This window comes from Misgurnus anguillicaudatus, chromosome 22 (genome assembly GCF_027580225.2).
Source record: "Misgurnus anguillicaudatus chromosome 22, ASM2758022v2, whole genome shotgun sequence".
Classification (NCBI taxonomy): domain Eukaryota; kingdom Metazoa; phylum Chordata; class Actinopteri; order Cypriniformes; family Cobitidae; genus Misgurnus; species Misgurnus anguillicaudatus.
In genome coordinates, this window is record NC_073358.2 from 10645291 (window position 1) to 10662839 (window position 17549).

At 38.5% G+C, this 17549-nt stretch overlaps 2 protein-coding genes across 4 annotated transcripts in view; both read left to right on the top strand.

The window, feature by feature from the left end:
• The window catches only part of kntc1 (kinetochore associated 1), a 64732-nt gene extending 56928 nt beyond the window's left edge, over window positions 1-7804 (top strand). For both annotated transcript variants that reach the window (XM_073860252.1, XM_073860254.1), the window contains exons 54-61: window positions 1470-1526; window positions 1614-1668; window positions 3526-3589; window positions 3707-3836; window positions 6521-6610; window positions 6688-6842; window positions 7392-7482; window positions 7564-7804. In XM_073860252.1, coding sequence (XP_073716353.1) covers window positions 1470-1526; window positions 1614-1668; window positions 3526-3589; window positions 3707-3836; window positions 6521-6610; window positions 6688-6842; window positions 7392-7482; window positions 7564-7620 — 699 coding nt within the window. In that variant the 3' untranslated portion in view covers window positions 7621-7804. The remainder of the gene's footprint in view (window positions 1-1469; window positions 1527-1613; window positions 1669-3525; window positions 3590-3706; window positions 3837-6520; window positions 6611-6687; window positions 6843-7391; window positions 7483-7563) is intronic.
• A 4273-nt stretch (window positions 7805-12077) lies between these two features.
• Window positions 12078-17549, top strand: part of hip1rb (huntingtin interacting protein 1 related b) — a 58874-nt gene continuing 53402 nt past the window's right edge. The window contains exons 1-2 of one of the 2 annotated variants that reach the window (XM_055200891.2): window positions 12078-12213; window positions 12602-12856. In XM_055200891.2, the coding sequence (XP_055056866.1) occupies window positions 12764-12856 (93 nt within the window). In that variant the 5' untranslated portion in view covers window positions 12078-12213; window positions 12602-12763. Of the gene's footprint in view, window positions 12214-12598; window positions 12857-17549 lie in introns of those variants that run through there. The other variant, XM_073860328.1, reaches the window with a different exon arrangement.

The following is a 17549-nucleotide window of genomic DNA, read 5'->3' on the forward strand; positions in this document are numbered from 1 at the left end:
TGTGCATTTATCGAGAGAGTTACCGGTTTGTATTTAGTCGCCTTACTATAGGGGGAAAATAAACGGCGCGGGTCGATAAATGTCACGTGACTCAAAAGTGAAATGTTTATTTACAACTTACCAGGTTGCCCAATGTCCTCACTGACACTCTTCCAAGCAAGGTCCTTTTTATTCCTGTCTCTATAGAAATAAGAACTTGTGTCGTATAGCTTCGGGTGACTGCTCACGGACAATATCAAGCCTTCATGCTGATTGAGTGATCCCGGCGGGGCTGCCGCCACAGCAGCAAGCAGGCTCCTGATTGGTTAATGCGGCACGAAAAAGTTCAAATTTTTCAAACCGGGCATCAGCTGCAAATTCGCATCAAATGCAAAATGCACAAAAAGCACCATTCACGCATACCACAGCATACGCTCAATTCGCGCCATTTAGGCGGAATTGCGTCTACCGTGCCGAGCCAAACGCCTCATCTGCGCAGCGATACCTCCAGATGCGTGTCAATGTTTCTTCACTTTAACTTAACATTGAAATCACTCGTGCTTGACGCCTCTACCGGGGCTGGTGTAAACGCAGCTTTAGACATTTATTGGAGCTGCGTGTCATAGCTGCGTGTGTATAGTTCTTCGTCTGCAGCGCATATTTGGATTCTGCACGAGAGCGCCCTCTGGCTTTTGGATGTAGCGCCATTTTACTGTAATTTATTGAGAAGCATAGCAAGCATCATCGGCCAATATGTCGGTGCACCCCTAATCAATATGATTACAAACAGATTATTTGGTTGCATGTACACATACTTATTTTCATCCTAATGGTAAATCATCATCTTGAAACCCAAACCACAAACTGTAGATTATAAGCCACTTAAAATGTGATTTCAGCCAAATTTGCTAAATAGTCCTGTTTTCAACTGATAATACTAAAAAAATAATTTTTTTATTAAGTATAACCAACTTGGTTTTACAAGTCATTTCAACATTTTTTTATCTTGAATAGTTGATTATACTTATAGGGACAGTAAGGTGGGTTTTAAGTGTTTTATTAATCAAAATCAATGTCTTTATAAATATGTCCTCGTTGGTGTCAAATGACCTTTGCCAGTGATCTGACTTTTCTTTGTAAGCTTCCGTCGTTCCGCCATACTGATAAACTATAATAGCAGAGAAGGACAAAAAACACTAGCCTACCCACGCGTTTCCACAATGCGTTTTCATTCAGAACACATAAACTAGCTGAAACGGACAAGAAGATCAGTGATTACATAAAGGCTACCCTAGTTGCAACACGTATTTGGAAAAGCGAGGCGTTAGAGAGCACTATTCGTTTGAATGCAAAATACAATCACCACTAGATGGGGGTAAATCCTACGTATTGTCCCTTTAAAAATGTAAATGGAAAACATTTTTTAACTTGTGTGATTTACTTGTGTGTCTTTATGGCAAGATAAAATGTTTTCCTCTTTTCTTTTATAGACAGGTTACTTACAGAAGGTTCTTGAAGCTCTCATAGGAGCACCCAGTCTATTAGAGGTCATTTTTCTTTTCTTTATTGTTATTGTTAACGTGCAACAACTTTGTGTGTTTATATTAAAAACCCATATTTATTTCTCTTTACAGGGACAGGGTCTGGCCAGGACCTGGCGCAATGTCATTCAAGCCCCATTCCTGACAGGTCAGATTAAGCATACTTTAAAGCTCACGTAACACACGCTGTTTCTGCATTTCTAATGTTAATCTGGAGTACCTATAGAGTAGTATGAAATCCTTTATTTCTCTGAAGAGTCTTTAGTTTAATCAGATTTATAAAAGAAAGATTAGCTTTACCGAATCTTTCCGATAACGTACGAAAAAATGAAGAAGGAGGAGTTATATCGCAGGAGGAACGAGTACGAGTCATGCAACACTATACAACACTGTTTTAACTTATGATTCACTACATGTTCGTGTCATTTATATAATATGCACGCGACTATTTCCAACATAAGACAGAAGTCTTACTTACCGCGTGCAACTCGTCATGACCCGGTTGGGAAAATCCACTGCATCAAACACACACGCAAAACTCCGCTGCTAATCTGGATAATAAACTATATCCATTGTTTCCATGAGGCTGGATGTCTTCTCCTTACATCCAAAAACACACTTCTTCTTTCACGCCATTGTTGACTTTTGAAATTAAACAAAGCTGAGTGGCGTGATAAGCTGTGAGCAGCTCTAGCGTCTCCTGCTGATTGACGGGTGGGCGGGGTTTTCCGGGGGAAGTTTTCCGGTGGAAGCCCATTTAAAGAAGTGATACGTATCGAAAACTCCTGAAACGTCAGTTAGAACTGTAATCGAAAAAAACTTGCCGAAACTTGTACGAACAATGTCGAAGTGCATTCGGCACAGAAATACTCTGTAACACGTCCAACTGCTGTTTTGACACTTTGCCTACGTTTAGCATGAGGAAACAACTCTATAACTGTGTTAATAAGTCAGAATGCTTGACATACCATTAACCCCCCCCTTTAAACATTATTATTATAGTGCTTTCTGAAATACTTGAGTCTGATTTTCAGTTGTGGCATTCCAAGGTTAGATATGCCACAATAAGACTAATAACTAGGGATGCACCGAATCCAGATTTTTTTAGGTTCGGCCGAATACCGAATCCTACTCGCATCCTTATTCCAACACAGTAAAACACATTAATGAAGTAAACAACGTCCACAGCAGTGTATTTTTCATTTTATTTAATTTTAACTGTACATTATGCCAGGATGACAAGTTGGAAAAACTATTTTGACAATAACCATAAGCATATGCATAATGAAAGCGATGCGTTGCGACATGCTCGTTTTTCCAATAAGCAAGCATCTCCGCGCTGAAAACTATATTTAACTTTGAGTGAGAAGCGCCGCTCGTCAATGTCAGTTTTCACACGGCCGTCCAATTACAGTGGAGGAGGGGCGGGACATTACCACAGCAACCAACCGGCTCACAGCTGAAGCATCACAGCTACCAAGCGCTCGGCTGAAAAACAGCTGGCATTTGGCGTCCTCAAGGGGTTTTCAGCCGTGTTTAAAAGTTTTGGTGTGTCCAGCCCCTAATCAACGGCCGCGTGACGTCGACCAGCGTAGCGCAAGCCTAGGGTTCGGTTCGGTGGGGAAAAAATCTAGGATTCGGCCGAACCCGAACCCCGTCAAAAAGCCCAGTATTCGGCCGAATCCGAATCCTGGATTCGGTGCATCCCTGCTAATAACACACTGTTCATCTGGGTACAGCAAGTGGTACTTTCATGTTTAATGTATCAATTAGCTGTTTCTTTAAACAAAATTCAAAACTGTAGCCAAAATATTTTAAATTAATATTCATCTCTAATTAGTGGGAAAGTAGCTGTATAATAAGCGGCATAATGTACATATCGCAAAATAAACCTAGACAGGTCGATCAGGACCTCGACACCAATGCATTTTTTACTTTTTGTTGAACTGCCTGATTACATCCATTAACATTTCATTCTTTGTCTCTTTGTATGTTTATTTGACAGCCTCTCTTCCTCTCAGTCCTCAACAGCAAGAGATCATGTATAAGACCTTTGTCCTGTTACTAAAGTAAGTCTCTTTTTCTAAAAGATAAAGAACTATTAGGTTTATCTGTAAGATTGGGTGTATAACGTGGCATTATTTAATGTCAAATCTAATGTTTATATATTTTGCATTTCATTTAAGATGCCCATTTCTGTTGACACTGGATCTGGTTGCCATTGCCAAGCGGTTTTCTCAGTTTAACCTGCAGGCCTTTTCTTTGGGCGCTCTTCTGCTCATACCTTGTGTCAATAAGAAGAAACCACACATTCAGGTACAGCAGGTCTAAATTCACTGCAGATGGTGCTCAACACTTTGAGAGTATTATGACACATGCTGAGAGGATGTCGTATTTTTCTAGGCCAGACCGGAAGTATGCGGGACACTGGTTCCTTCACCAAAAGCCAATACATTTTTTCCCATGACTTTTGGATTATCGGAAAAAAATAAGCCCTGTGTTTAATTTTTTTTATGACACTTAAACGTTTTATCCAAAAATAATAATCTTCACAAACGGAACAACAACTTTTATGAATTTAGAAGTCTAAATGTGTTTACTAGAAATCTAGAAAGCTAACCTAAGGGGGCGATCACACCAAACGCGTTTATGGCAGTTGCAGGCGCCATTTTGGAATGGCTTTCTATGGGCAGTAAGCGTTATGCGTGCTGTTTATGCGCGGCAAACACCATGGACCCTATTTTAACGATCTGAAAAGTGCAAAGCGCAAGTGACTTTGTGGGCGGATCTTGGCCGCTGTTGCTATTTTCCCGGCATGAGAATTAACTCCTGCGCCAGGGGCAAATCAGTAAGGGGTTGGTCTGAAGTAGGTTCATTATACATAGGTGTGGTTTGGGCGTAACATCAAATAAACCAATCAGAACGCTATCCAACATTCCCTTTAAACGCAAGGGCGCAAGTTCCATGGCAGGTTGCTATTATTATGACGGATATACCAGGCGCACGCCAGGAGCGGTTCACAGCCGAGGAGACCCACGTTCTTGTAAGAGCAGTCAAAGACAGAGAAGTTGTTTTGTATGGGGATGGGAGAAACCCGCCCAAATCAGCGTCGGTTAAACAGGCGTGAGAGGAAATAGCCACAATTGTCTCATCAGCTGGCATCCCCATCGTTGCGCCAAGCGCTACAATGATGTCAGGAGACGGGAGAATCCCAAGCTTGCCAGCATAAATCGGGCACGCCGTGTAACGGGAGGTGGATCTGCCTCTACACATGACCTGACACCAGCAGAGGACATCGCTGCGTCCACCCTCACCGCTGAAAGGGTTTGGGGGCTTTAAAATCGGACCCAAGAAACGCAAGCAAGGTCCAACCACAAAGTACACTTACAAATCAAGTTCATATACATTAAGGTTTCTTATAAAAACATTTGAATTATTATTTACATAAAATAAACGTAATACAGCCACACAACAAACTTATGAAAATATTTTAATCGTTATTTGCATGAGAATTTTTTAACGCAGCCACACAATAAATAAAAACTATCACCACAATGCTCACCACAATGATTTCCGTTATCTCATGTGTTAATATTTTTTCTTGTAACAATTTATGATTTGCAAAAATAACTGTTGCATCTGTGTAGATCAGATAAGCAAAGTGTGTGCGCGTTGTGCACGCTATACATTATGGTCAAGCATGCGCCCTTAAAATAGCATAATGAACAACGCGCCACTGACTTTAGACTAGTTTTTTTTGGTCAGTGGCGCAATTGTTTTTTAAAACTGCAAAATAGCATCAGGGATGGTTTGCGCCGGAACACGCCTCCTTTTTTGCGCTGAACCGCCCAGGGAGCGCAAGTTCATTCCCTAGTGCGCCGGTGCAAAATACGAATGATACATGCGTCACTGACAAAGTCAATTGCGCTGGGTGCAAGATAGGGCCAGAGCGGAAAAGCACCCGACGTCTCGAAAAATGAGCATATTTTCAAAAAAAAGTGGAGTGTCCATTTAATACCAGGTATAAACAGCCTCTTTAAAGCTTTTAAAAGTCATGAGCGGGGTATTACTAGTGTTTTTTATGTTAACGCAAGATCTTACTTAAGGAGTTTAACCAAAAGCCCATTCAAAAATGACTTTAAAACGATGGAACCGGAATTGTTAAAGGACAAGTTCGGTATTTTACACTTAAAGCCCTGTTTTCAGATGTTTACGATGAAATAGAACGGTTTTGACTGAAATTTAGACATATGATGCTGGCCCGAGAATTTTCGGGTGTTTGTTGTATCACCTCCCACCCCTACAATGGCTGCATAGGTTCACTGGAACAATCCTTCCTAAAATGATTTAAACATTCGTTTACAAAGACATGAAACTCACCGAGTGGTCAGGGGTGTTCACTGATATGCTCACACAAAAATCGCTCCAAAAGATGCTTTCCAACAGGTTTTATCATAGTTTCTGTCCAACTCCATTGACTTAAATTAGATGTGCTGTGAGGTACGGTATTACTCCGCCGCCAGGAACGTTGTTTGTATTCTTGCAATTGGCAAAGGTGGATTATCGCCACCAACTGAGCTGGAGTGTCTATTATTCATGCTCTCAACGGAAGTGTGAGGCGTTTAGAAAAATAGGTCCACAAGTTTACAACGAATGCTAAAACACCTGTTGGAAAGCATCTTTTGCAGCCATTTTTGTGTGAGCATATTTTTGGGTTTTGCCTACAAAAATACATCATCCCTGAAGCACTTTTAAAATCAATCATGATACTTAATCATGATACATAAACTTTTTGGGACTTTTTTTCTGTGTTAACAGAAAAGTAGTGAAAACTTAAAAGTTAAGATTACAGATCATCACCATCTTGAGACATGCATTTAGCATTCTTTTCATATGACTTGTTGTATTCTGAAGACATATATTAGATTAATATATGCAAACTAGTATTTGCATATTTATTTCTCACTAAACCAGTGTTTTTTGTTGTTGTTGTAAATTAGAGCTTTCTGTCGTCCTGTAACCCGACCCTCATTCTGGATCAGGTAGAGGACAGCATGACCACTGGAGAGCTAGCCGGCATTCCTTCACAGGTTGACATCTATTGTACAAATTAAAAATACTCCTTTCGTATTTTTCATTTATTAAAGCTAGTTTGTGTTCCATGTAGATCAGAGAGACCGTGTTTGTATTTCTTTGTGAAAATGGCCGTTCAGAGACGTTGATAAAGACCAGACACTTCAAGTATCTGAAGAGACATCTAATCACAAAGGGTCACTGTGATATAGTGGAGGATCTGCTGAACTGCCTCATGCAGCAAAACTGGTTGGTTGATCCTAATTTATAACAAGACATGAAATAAGTTTGCGTTGAGGGACTGTACAACAGTACCGTCATCTGAGTCACATGAGAATGACAGAATAACACTGTTTTCTTGGGCATTTTGTGTATTGTTGAAATATCAGTGCACCTGATACTTGGAGAAATTGCATTATAACTATAAAAGGGTCAATGACATGATGCATATTTTAGTGTCCGGGGGCATTATGTACTATAAACCTGCCTTTAAATGTCCTAAATGTCCTAAATTGACTAAAGCCTAGTCCTTGCATTATCTAAAACCTTTCTGGGAAGCCACCCCAAAGATGCTATCAGTAGTCTCTGCCAATAACGCATACTCCATCATACATTTTTGTGCAGATATTATAGTGTTAGTACTGTGGGATTGTGGCAAAAAATTAGGACACACCTTTTGAGACTATATTCATCGGCCAGCATGGTACAGTGAATATAATTACATGCAATACAGAAATAAACTCTAAAAGACATGGATGCACTTATCAGTGATTTCTTATATTGTCGTGTTTTTTATAGTAAAGAGGAGGCAGTTTCATTTTCCCAGGAGTATTTGAAATACAAAGAGCTGAAGGGAGGGGACGTAAGCAGCACCGCTGATCCTGTCAGGGTAACAAACTCACGTACAATGTTATTAATGCGTTTGTTGTATTTGTAGATGACGGTTCTCAATGTTTGCATGTCGTCTTAGGAGTTTCTGGAAAAAACAATGGAATCCATGGATATGAAGAAATCTACAAAAAACTAATACTAAAACTGTAATTATTAATACATCATTCATTCTGTACAGAACTGCACTTATGTAATATTTATATGTTATCTGCTTGCACAATTTATGTGCGTTTTCTGTTCCTTAACTAAAAAGAAATGCTAAAAAAATTAACATGTTACCATATTTTATTATAAAATAAATAGTTCTTTCTATTATTAAATGTTGTTGTGTGTGATTGTTTCAACATTTATTTTTTGATCATGTAAATTGTTTTTTTAAATAACCCTGACCATAAACATACTCAAAAACATAATGTAATGTTTAAAGAGGACATTTCACAAGACTTTTTAAATATTTAAAATAAATCTTTGGTGTCCACAGAGTACATTAAATTTTAGCTCAAAATACCATTTAGATAATTTTTTATAACATGTTAAAATTGACACTTTGTAGGTGCGAGCAAAAATGTGCCATTTTTGGGGGTGTCCTCTAAATAGCAAATGGGTGATTCTCACGAAATCCAGATTTAGAAGGTGTCAAGCATCCAAATTTTTAAAAAGCCCTTGAAGCCAATTTTTTGCACATATAAGATTAAGGTCTGAACTTACTATAACCATTATTTTTAGGGGATTTAAAAAATATTTCCTGTAGACTTATTTATATTTTTTAGATTATCATTATCAAAAAATTTCATTACCGCAATGATATTACATTAAATATATGCATTTACAAACTCATGTTTCGGTAATAAGAACTAAAAAGTTGTCTAGGTACTATGACAAACAAAATTTTAACTTTTATTTGGAGAGAAAAAAATAAGAACTGCTTACCTGGTAGCCATCTTGAGTGTCACAGTCAATTATGTCCCTTCCAACCAATTTTCTTTTTAAAATATTAGTTCCTTGAGGACTTAAATAATGATTCAAAATTGTTGCAGAGGATGAGAAAATTGGTCTTGGACACATTTATATTCCTTATTATTGTCTCTACGTTTACCAATAATCACCAAATACCACGTTTCTTTACTGTAAATGTTTATAGTATAACATGCACTAAAGCTTTTTATTTATTTTATTATTTAAGATTTTTTTATTATACAGTAAGGAAAATAAGTATTTGAACACACTGCTATTTTGCAAGTTCTCCCACTTAGAAATCATGGAGGGGTCTGAAATTGTCATCGTAGGTGCATGTCCATTGTGAGAGACATAATCAAAAAAAAACAGAAATCACAATGTATGATTTTTATTTGTGTGATACAGCTGCAAATAAGTATTTGAACACCTGTCTATCAGCTAGAATTCTGACCCTAAAAGACCTGTTAGTCTGCCTTTAAAATGTCCACCTCCACTCCATTTATTATCCTTCCAAGGATATCCTTCCATTATTCCAAGGTTACTGTTAGTAATACTAGGGTGACCATACGTGCCATTTTCGCCGGGTGTGTCCTGGCCAGGATTTCTGTGCGTCTTCCGGAAGTCGTATTTGTTTTGCGCATATGCCATTCAATTAAAAACATAAGACATACAATCGTAGTTTCATTCTTACCTTAAAATGTAACGGTTGCTTTTTTGTAATAATAATAATAATAATCCTCTATGACGTATGCGGTCGACAAATACGACTTCTGGAAGACGCACCCGAAATCGTGGACAGGACGTGTCCGGGAAGAATGGCACGTATGGTCACCCTAAGTAATACACTAAGACGTTATGGTTTGAAATCATGTATGGCACGGAAGGTTCCTCTGCTTAAACCAGCACAGTTCAAGACCCGTCTTAAGTTTGCCAATGACCATTTGGATGATCCAGAGGAGTCATGAGAGAAAGTCATGTGGTCAGATGAGACCAAAATATAACTTTTTGGTCATACTTCCACTAAACGTGTTTGGAGGAAGAAGAATGATGAGTACCATCCCAAGAACACAATCCCTACTGTGAAGCATGGGGGTGGTAGCATTATGCTTTGGGGGTGTTTTTCTGCACATGGGACAGGGCGACTGCAGTGTATTAAGGAGAGGATGACCGGGGCCATGCATTGCGAGATTTTGGGGAACAACCTCCTTCCCTCAGTTAGAGCATTGAAGATGGGTCGAGGCTGAGTCTTCCAACATGACAATGACCCAAAGCACACAGCCAGGATAACCAAGGAGTGGCTCTGTAAGAAGCATATCAAGGTTCTGGCGTGACCTAGCCAGTATCCAGACTTAAACCCAATAGAGAATCTTTGGAGGAAGCTCAAACTCTCAGCGACAGGGCAGAAAGCTGACTGATCTAGAGAAGATATGTGTGGAGGAGTGGGCCAAAATCCCTCCTGCAGTTTGTGCAAACCTGGTGAAAAACTACAGGAAACATTTGAACTCTGTAATTGCAAACAAAGGCCAAATATTAACATTGACTTTCTCAGGTGTTCAAATACTTATTTGCAGCTGTCATACAGATAAATAGTTAAAAAATCATACATTGTGATTTCTGGATTTTTTTTAGATTATGTCTCTCACAGTGGACATGCACATACAATGACAATTTCAGACTCCTCCATGATTTCTAAGTGGGAGAACTTGCAAAATAGCAGTGTGTTCAAATACTTATTTTCCTCATTGTAATTAATTAAAAAAATCTTTAAAAAAAAAAAGCTTCAGTGCTTGTTATACTACAAACATTTACAGTAAAGAAACATGTGGTATTTGGTGATCATTGGTAAAAGTAGAGACAATAATAAGGAATATAAATGTGTCCAAGACCAATTTTAGCAGGGTGTTCAAATACTTACTTTCCTCACTGTAAAAATTTCCATGTCAAAGAACCCAAATCCAGTCATGGACACGTTGCGGTAATGAAAATTTTCCCCTTAAATGTGGAAAAAACAACAAAATTGGTTTGTATGATGTCATTTAAAATCATGTGCAAAATAGTACATGAAGAGATGTTTGTAACTGTATGCTGCTTCTTTTGATAGCATTTTACTTTTATCATCAAAATGTTTCATGACACCTCATAAGTCTTATTTCACGAGAATCACCCACATGAGCATATGGTAGTGCCATGGTTGGATAGTCCTCTTCTGACATCACAATGGTTTACCAAAACTAAGTTACTGGGTTGTTCTTTTGCACGTTTTCTAGGTTGATAGAAGCACTGGGGACCCAATTATAGCGCTTAAACATGGAAAAAGTCTGATTTTCATGATATGTCACCTTTAATCGTTTTTTTTAGTTGTTTACATACAAAATTTTCTTACAGTAAATTCACATACGATTAACTTTAATGTGATATAGTACACAGGGAGCACTGTATGTGATGAAAGATATGGGTGTGTTTGTTAGTTAAAAGTGGGCGTTTAATACGACTTGGTGATTCACAAGCGGTGCGTCTAGTCATTTGGCATGCTTGAAGTTGTTTACATTTTTCTGTGATAAGGTGTGACTTGGCTGTCAATGCAAGGTTGAAAAAAATGCATTCAAAGCTTATAATCGTTTAACATTTACTGTATATTTAGCTGCAGTCTAATTGTATTATTAGGAGTGATACATGACTACAGCACTGATGTAAACATATATGATGCAAACCATTTTAAAAGATATTTTTGTGACAATGTAAAGCTGGTGGATGAGTTTGTGTTTCGCAGGTGTCAGAAGTAAACAACTTCAAGCATGCCAAATGACTAGACGCACCGCTTGTGAATCACCAAACAGACCCAGTTCCGGTAGATGTGAAAGTCGGCACACCTCTGATCTACTGGTCGTCCTTCAACGTGATGCCCAGCTGATGCCTGACCAACGATCACCGGCAGAACCCGCTTAATCTCCTTATCCGTTTATATGTGTGTGTATATACATATATATCTCCCAAGGGTTTTTCCCTCCTAGGACTTTTTTTATTTCCTCGGCTAAACAGCCCAGGGTTTTTTTTCTCCTAGGGGGTTTTTTACCCCGGGGAGGCAGCCTTCTTCCTCTTAACTTAGCTTCCTCTTCTAGATGTTACATAAGTAATACGCTCGCTTATAATGTTGAGTCATAGCCGCAGCAAATTTGACTGCTTATGCTATCGTGTATTATGTTGTGCTATTTGTTGTTTTTCTGTGCTTTTACTGCTTCTATTAATGTAAAGCTGCTTTGAAACAATTAACTATGTGAAAAGCGCTATATAAATAAAATTGAATTGAATTGAAAATAGATGTGTCTTTCCCAATCCTCTGTAACACTAGAACTCCTGACACAAATTTATCAGCGATGGTATGTTAACCTTAGCATTGACAAATATTACTGCCATTTGATCTCTTACCTCTAGGGAGATGAATTTACAATGAGGTCCACCTATATCATTCATGCTGCAATGGTTACACCATGAACCTGATATGGAGTTTCCCACCCATATACTGATAATCTGATCCGAGGCCTGTAAATCATTAACCATAACCATGCCCATAGGTTGTACCTGACACCTTTTAATGTCAGGTTAATGCTTTCACTTAATTGAACGCTGTATTTTGTAGGACAGCCGGGATGTTTTGTTTTTATTAGCAGGCTTTTATGATGCAGTTTATCCAGTCTGTTTGCCATGCGGTGTGCAGTTTTGTTAGGCCAGTGCGACTTTGACACTTCAGTGTGTGTGACTGAAAACATTTGAGGTGAGAAATTCTTTGGTTTTGAGTTTATGGAGGAATATGACAATTAAGTAGCAGTATAATGGTTTTGTTGGCAAATGGCTTTAAAAAAAAAGACTTTTTTAAATATGAATTCAATCCAATCTAGCATAGAGTAAAAATGTGTGTTTATGATATCTTTGTCATATAAATATTTAACTTTTTGGGCAGGTCTGCAGTTACACAATCAATAATGCTGAGACAACCCAAAATATTTAAAAAATGTATTTCATCACCTTATTGTTGTGAACAGTGAGAGTGAGTACAGACTCTCTCTCTCTCTCTCTCTCTCTCTCTCTCTCTCTCTCTCTCTCTCTCTCTCTCTCTCTCTCTCTCTCTCTCTCTCTCTCTCTCTCTCTCTCTCTCTCAGCAGCGCTGCAGTAACGCGACTCAACAGAGAACACCGTGCTGTCTCCCTCCGCGTGTCGTCTCTGCGTGTCCTCACAAAATAAACGCACACTGGATTATTAAATTCACACAAACATCTGGACTAACACGCTCTTACTGAACGCAAACGTACTAGACTTTATTCAGGATGGATTCAATACGACGGGTTCCAACGAGGATGAAGAACAGAATGCAAGAAACGACTTTAGGAGCTGAGAGAGAGCATTTTGAGAAACAGCAGGTATGTTTATTAGATCTCTTTAATTAAATATATCCGTGTGAATGTTGCTATGCTAACTGTCGCGATATGTAAACGACATTGAACGGTATGTGGGGAAACCGGCGCGTCCTCGTTGTGGATGCACGATTACAAACACGCAACTCAATAGCGCATCGACAGAAAATGTCGGCCGTTGCGAATGTATTATAGTGTTTTGTTATTGTTTCTTACATTGTCGTTTTTAACATTACTGAGTTTCTTTCTCAAACAAGCTTTAGCGACCGGTTAGACTCGTTTTGGCACGAGATAAGGTCGCGTTCGGAACTCGTTACACCTGTCCGCGAGACTTCGTCACCTGCGCCGATACAAAGTTGCGCGCGAGGGATGGTTTAAGTGGCACGCATTCAAATCGACAGTGACATTTTCCAATAACCAAACATATGTTTGTTTATGCGTTTCGTTTAAGATTGTAGATGGGCCGATGTACTAACAATAAACACAGACTGTTTAGATTTGTAAATGTGAAAACCCAGCTGAAATCATTTTTTGTCATTTACGGTTTTTACGTGAAATGTAAAGAACATTTTGTGAAAAACGACCTTGATATCTTGAATAATGACTGACTAAAATCATTTCTCAAATTGAAATCAATGACTGAAATCATACTATGATGCTCATAATCTCCTCATTAGCCTACATTATAACACTTTAGCCTGGATTTCTCTGACAGGATCATAAATATGACGTTTGCTTACTGGGAAAATTATGTCACTGCCCCTTTAAATCCCAATGCGGTTAGACGATAAGTAATTCGTGTAATGTAACATGACTCTGCTAAAAATCACAACAGTTAAGTTTTTTTAGGCTGGTGGTTTGTCCAGTACTGTCTTTTGTACTGTAAAGGATTGATTCCACAAAAATAATCCCATAGTTATCCTACCTACCTAATAATCATAAAGAATACTATAGTACGCATGTTTCGTATAGTAACATGTAGTTAAATTCCTAGATAGGCATACTATGGTGTTTTTGAACCTTATTATTGTAAAAGCAAGAGTCAGCTACATCCAAGTCAAAACCTTCTTTAAAATACTGTAACGTACTACATAGTTTACTGTAGAGTACTATAGGTTTTTTCATGTGGGTTGTACAACCCCAAATCAGAAAAAGTTGGGACACTGTAGAAATTGTGAGTAAAAAAGGAATGGAATAATTTACTAATCTTATAAACTCATATTTTATTTAGAATATAGATAACAAATCAAATGTTGAAAGTGAGACATTTTAAAAATGTCATGCCAAATATTGCCTCATTTTGGATTTCATGAGCTACACATTCCAAAAAAAGTTGGGCCAGGTAGCAATAAGAGGCCAGAAAATTTAAATGTACATATAAGGAACAGCTTAAGGACTAATTTGCAACTTATTAGGGAAATTGGCAACATGATTGGGTATAAAAAAGCCTGTCGGGGTGGCAGTGTCTTTTAGAAGTCAAGATGGGCAGAGAATCACCAATTCCCCCAATGCTGCGGCGAAAAATAATTTTCTAAGTTTATCAGAGAAAAATTGCAAAGAATTTTAAGTTATCATCATCTACAGTGCATAATATCTTCCAAAGATTGAGAGAATCTGGAACAATCTCTGTGCGTAAGGGTCAAGGCTGGAAAACCGTACTTGATGCCCGTGATCTTCGGGCCCTTAGACGGCACTGCATCACATACAGGAATGCCACCGTAATGGAAATCATAACATGGGCTCTGGAATACTTCCAGAAAACATTGTCGGTGAACACAATCCACCGTGCTGTTGTCGGCTAAAACTCTGTAGGTCAAACAGGAAGCCATATCTAAACATGACCCAGAAGCGCAGGTGTTTTCTCTGGGCCAAGGCTCATTTATAATGGAGTTTGGCAAAGTGGAAAACTATTCTGTGGTCAGACGAATCAAAATTTGAAGTTCTTTTTGGAAAACTGGGACGCCATTTCATCCGAACTAAAGAGGACAAGGACATCCCAAGTTGTTATTAGCGCTCAGTTCAGAAGCCTGCATCTCTGATGGTTTGGGGTTGCATGAGTGTGGCATTGGCAGCTTACACATCTGGAAAGGCACCATCAATGCTGAAAGATTTATACAAGTTTTAGAGCAACATACGCGCCCATTCAAATGTTGTCTCTTTAAGGGGATGACCTTGCATTTTCCAACATGACAATGCCAGACCAGATACTGCATCAAATACAACATCATGGCTGCGTAGTAAAAGGGTCCGGGTACAGAAATGGCCAGCCTGCAGTCCAGATCTGTCACCCACAGAAAACATTTGGCGCATCATAAAGAGGAAGATGCGACAAAGAAGAGACAGTTGAGCAACCAGAAGCCTGTTTTAGACAAGAATGGGACCACATTCCTATTCCTAAAAATTGGTCTTCCTCCAGCTGTTCCTTATATGTACATTTAACTTTTCCTGCCTCTTATTGCTACCTGTCACAACTTTTTTTGGAATGTGTAGCTCTCATGAAATCCAAAATGAGCCAATATTTGGCATGACATTTCAAAATGTCTCACTTTCAATATTTGATATGTTATCTGTATTCTGTTGTGAATCAAATGTGGGTTTGTGAGATTTGTAAATTATTCCATTCCTTTTTTACTCCCAATTTCTAAAGTGTCCCAACTTTTTCTGACTTGGGGTTGTAGATCGGGTGTAATTGATTGTTCAGTATGTACTTTATATACTGTAGTTTAATTGAACACACTTTATTTGTACTTAAGGGCTGATTCGTGAGATCATGTACAGTAACATGGCACAATATGCATTAAAAATGAAGTGAAAGTGATGCTATAGTGCTATAATATAAACATAATGTAATGCGAAAGGCATATCAGCTTTCTGATTCTCCTGTGCTCACATATCTGTATGTAAACTGATATATGACCAACTAACTTCATTGTGTTTAATAGGCCCGATAACTGCACATTTTTAGATTAAGGTAACAAGATAATGTACATTGCATTTGGGAAAAGACCGTTTAGAGTAATCTAGTTTTATTATGGCTGCTTAAATAAAATTGGCCATGTGAGAACAGGAATCATTATATATTAAAGCATTAGAAAAGCCACATGATCTTTAAAGGCTTCTGTGTTTCAGGGTTACGCAGGTCTATCAGCCTGGTTTGGCAGGTTCTTGTTACCTCAGCTGTGGTGTGTACGCTTGTCAATGCATATCTTTGTTGAAATGATCAAGGGTTGGGCTTCCTTTATGAAAGTTATAATGGTATTCTCTTTTTTAAGATGCACTAAATCAGTATTTTTGAATACATTATGATACCGTTAAGGTATTCAGGCTATTTGACCTGGATTTGTAGTGTTTTGAAAGCAAATGAAATGCTTACACATAACACAGCAGAAATTATTTTAACCTGTAGGCAATGCGTCATATATATTAGCTTTTCTAGCTGCAAGGTCAAATATGCCACATAGTGTTGTGTGTTTACTTTACAGCTCTTGTGTGTTGGGTGTCGGTTTGTCGTAGGCTCCCACGTGTGTTGGGTCGCCCTGCATTGATGAATGTTGCCAGGCAACCCATTACCTTTGTGTTAACACGGTGTAAAGCAAGTGTCCAAAGGCAAATGACTGTAGGCTGATCGTATGGACGTTTTTGACGCTGTGCATGCAGATAAGAGGCCTTAATATTCTTAAAGGGACACTCCACTTTTTTTGAAAATATGCTCATTTTACAGCTCCCCTAGAATTAAACATTTGATTCTTACCGTTTTGGAATCCATTCAGCTGATCTCTGGGTTTGGCGGTAGCACTTTTAGCTTAGCACAGTCCATTGAATCTAATTAGACCATTAGCATTGCACTAATAAATAACCAAAGAGTTTCAATATTTTTCCTATATAAAACTTGACTCTTCTGTAGTTGCATTGTGTACTAAGACTGACAGAAAATTTAAAATTTTGATTTTCTAGGCAGATATGGCTCTCAAGGATATCAAGGACTTTACTGATGTAACATGGCTGCAGCAGGCGTAGTGATATTACGCGGCCATATCTTCCTTGATAATCTTTCCTTCAATCTTTCCGTCGGTCTTGGTACACGATGTAACTACAGAAGAGTCAAGTTTTTTAATAGGAAAAACATTGAAACTCTTTGGTTATTTTTCAGCACGATGCTAATGGTCTAATCAGATTCAATGGATTGTGCTAAGCTATGCTAAAAGTGCTAGCGCCAGACCCGGAGATTAGCTAAATGGATTGCAAAACGGTAAGAATCAAATGTTTAACTCTAGGTGAGCTGGAAAATGAGCATATTTTCAAAAAAGTGAAGTTTCCCTTTAAGACAGGGGTGTCCAGACTTTTTTGTGTGGTGATCTACTTTTAAAATGATAAAGCCAACAAGATCTACCTGCTAAAAAAGTTACATTTTTTAATGACAATTTAAAAGCGTATTAGGACTAAACTGCATATCTCTAAATTGAATTTAAGGCTGTCCCCATTAGGCTACTCCATTCTTTTTGAGGAGTTAAAAAAGTCATTGAGTACATGTCAAGTACTGCTTAAAATAGCAGAGATGCAGTTTAGTGAAACAAACTAGAAAAAGACAACAGTATCAGAAGCCTCTCTTTAAAAAACAGAGCAGTGCGACGCGGCTTTCTATTGCTAGGCAACCACCGAGTCAGCTGTCTTGTCAATCAAATATTGAAGCGTGAGCGCT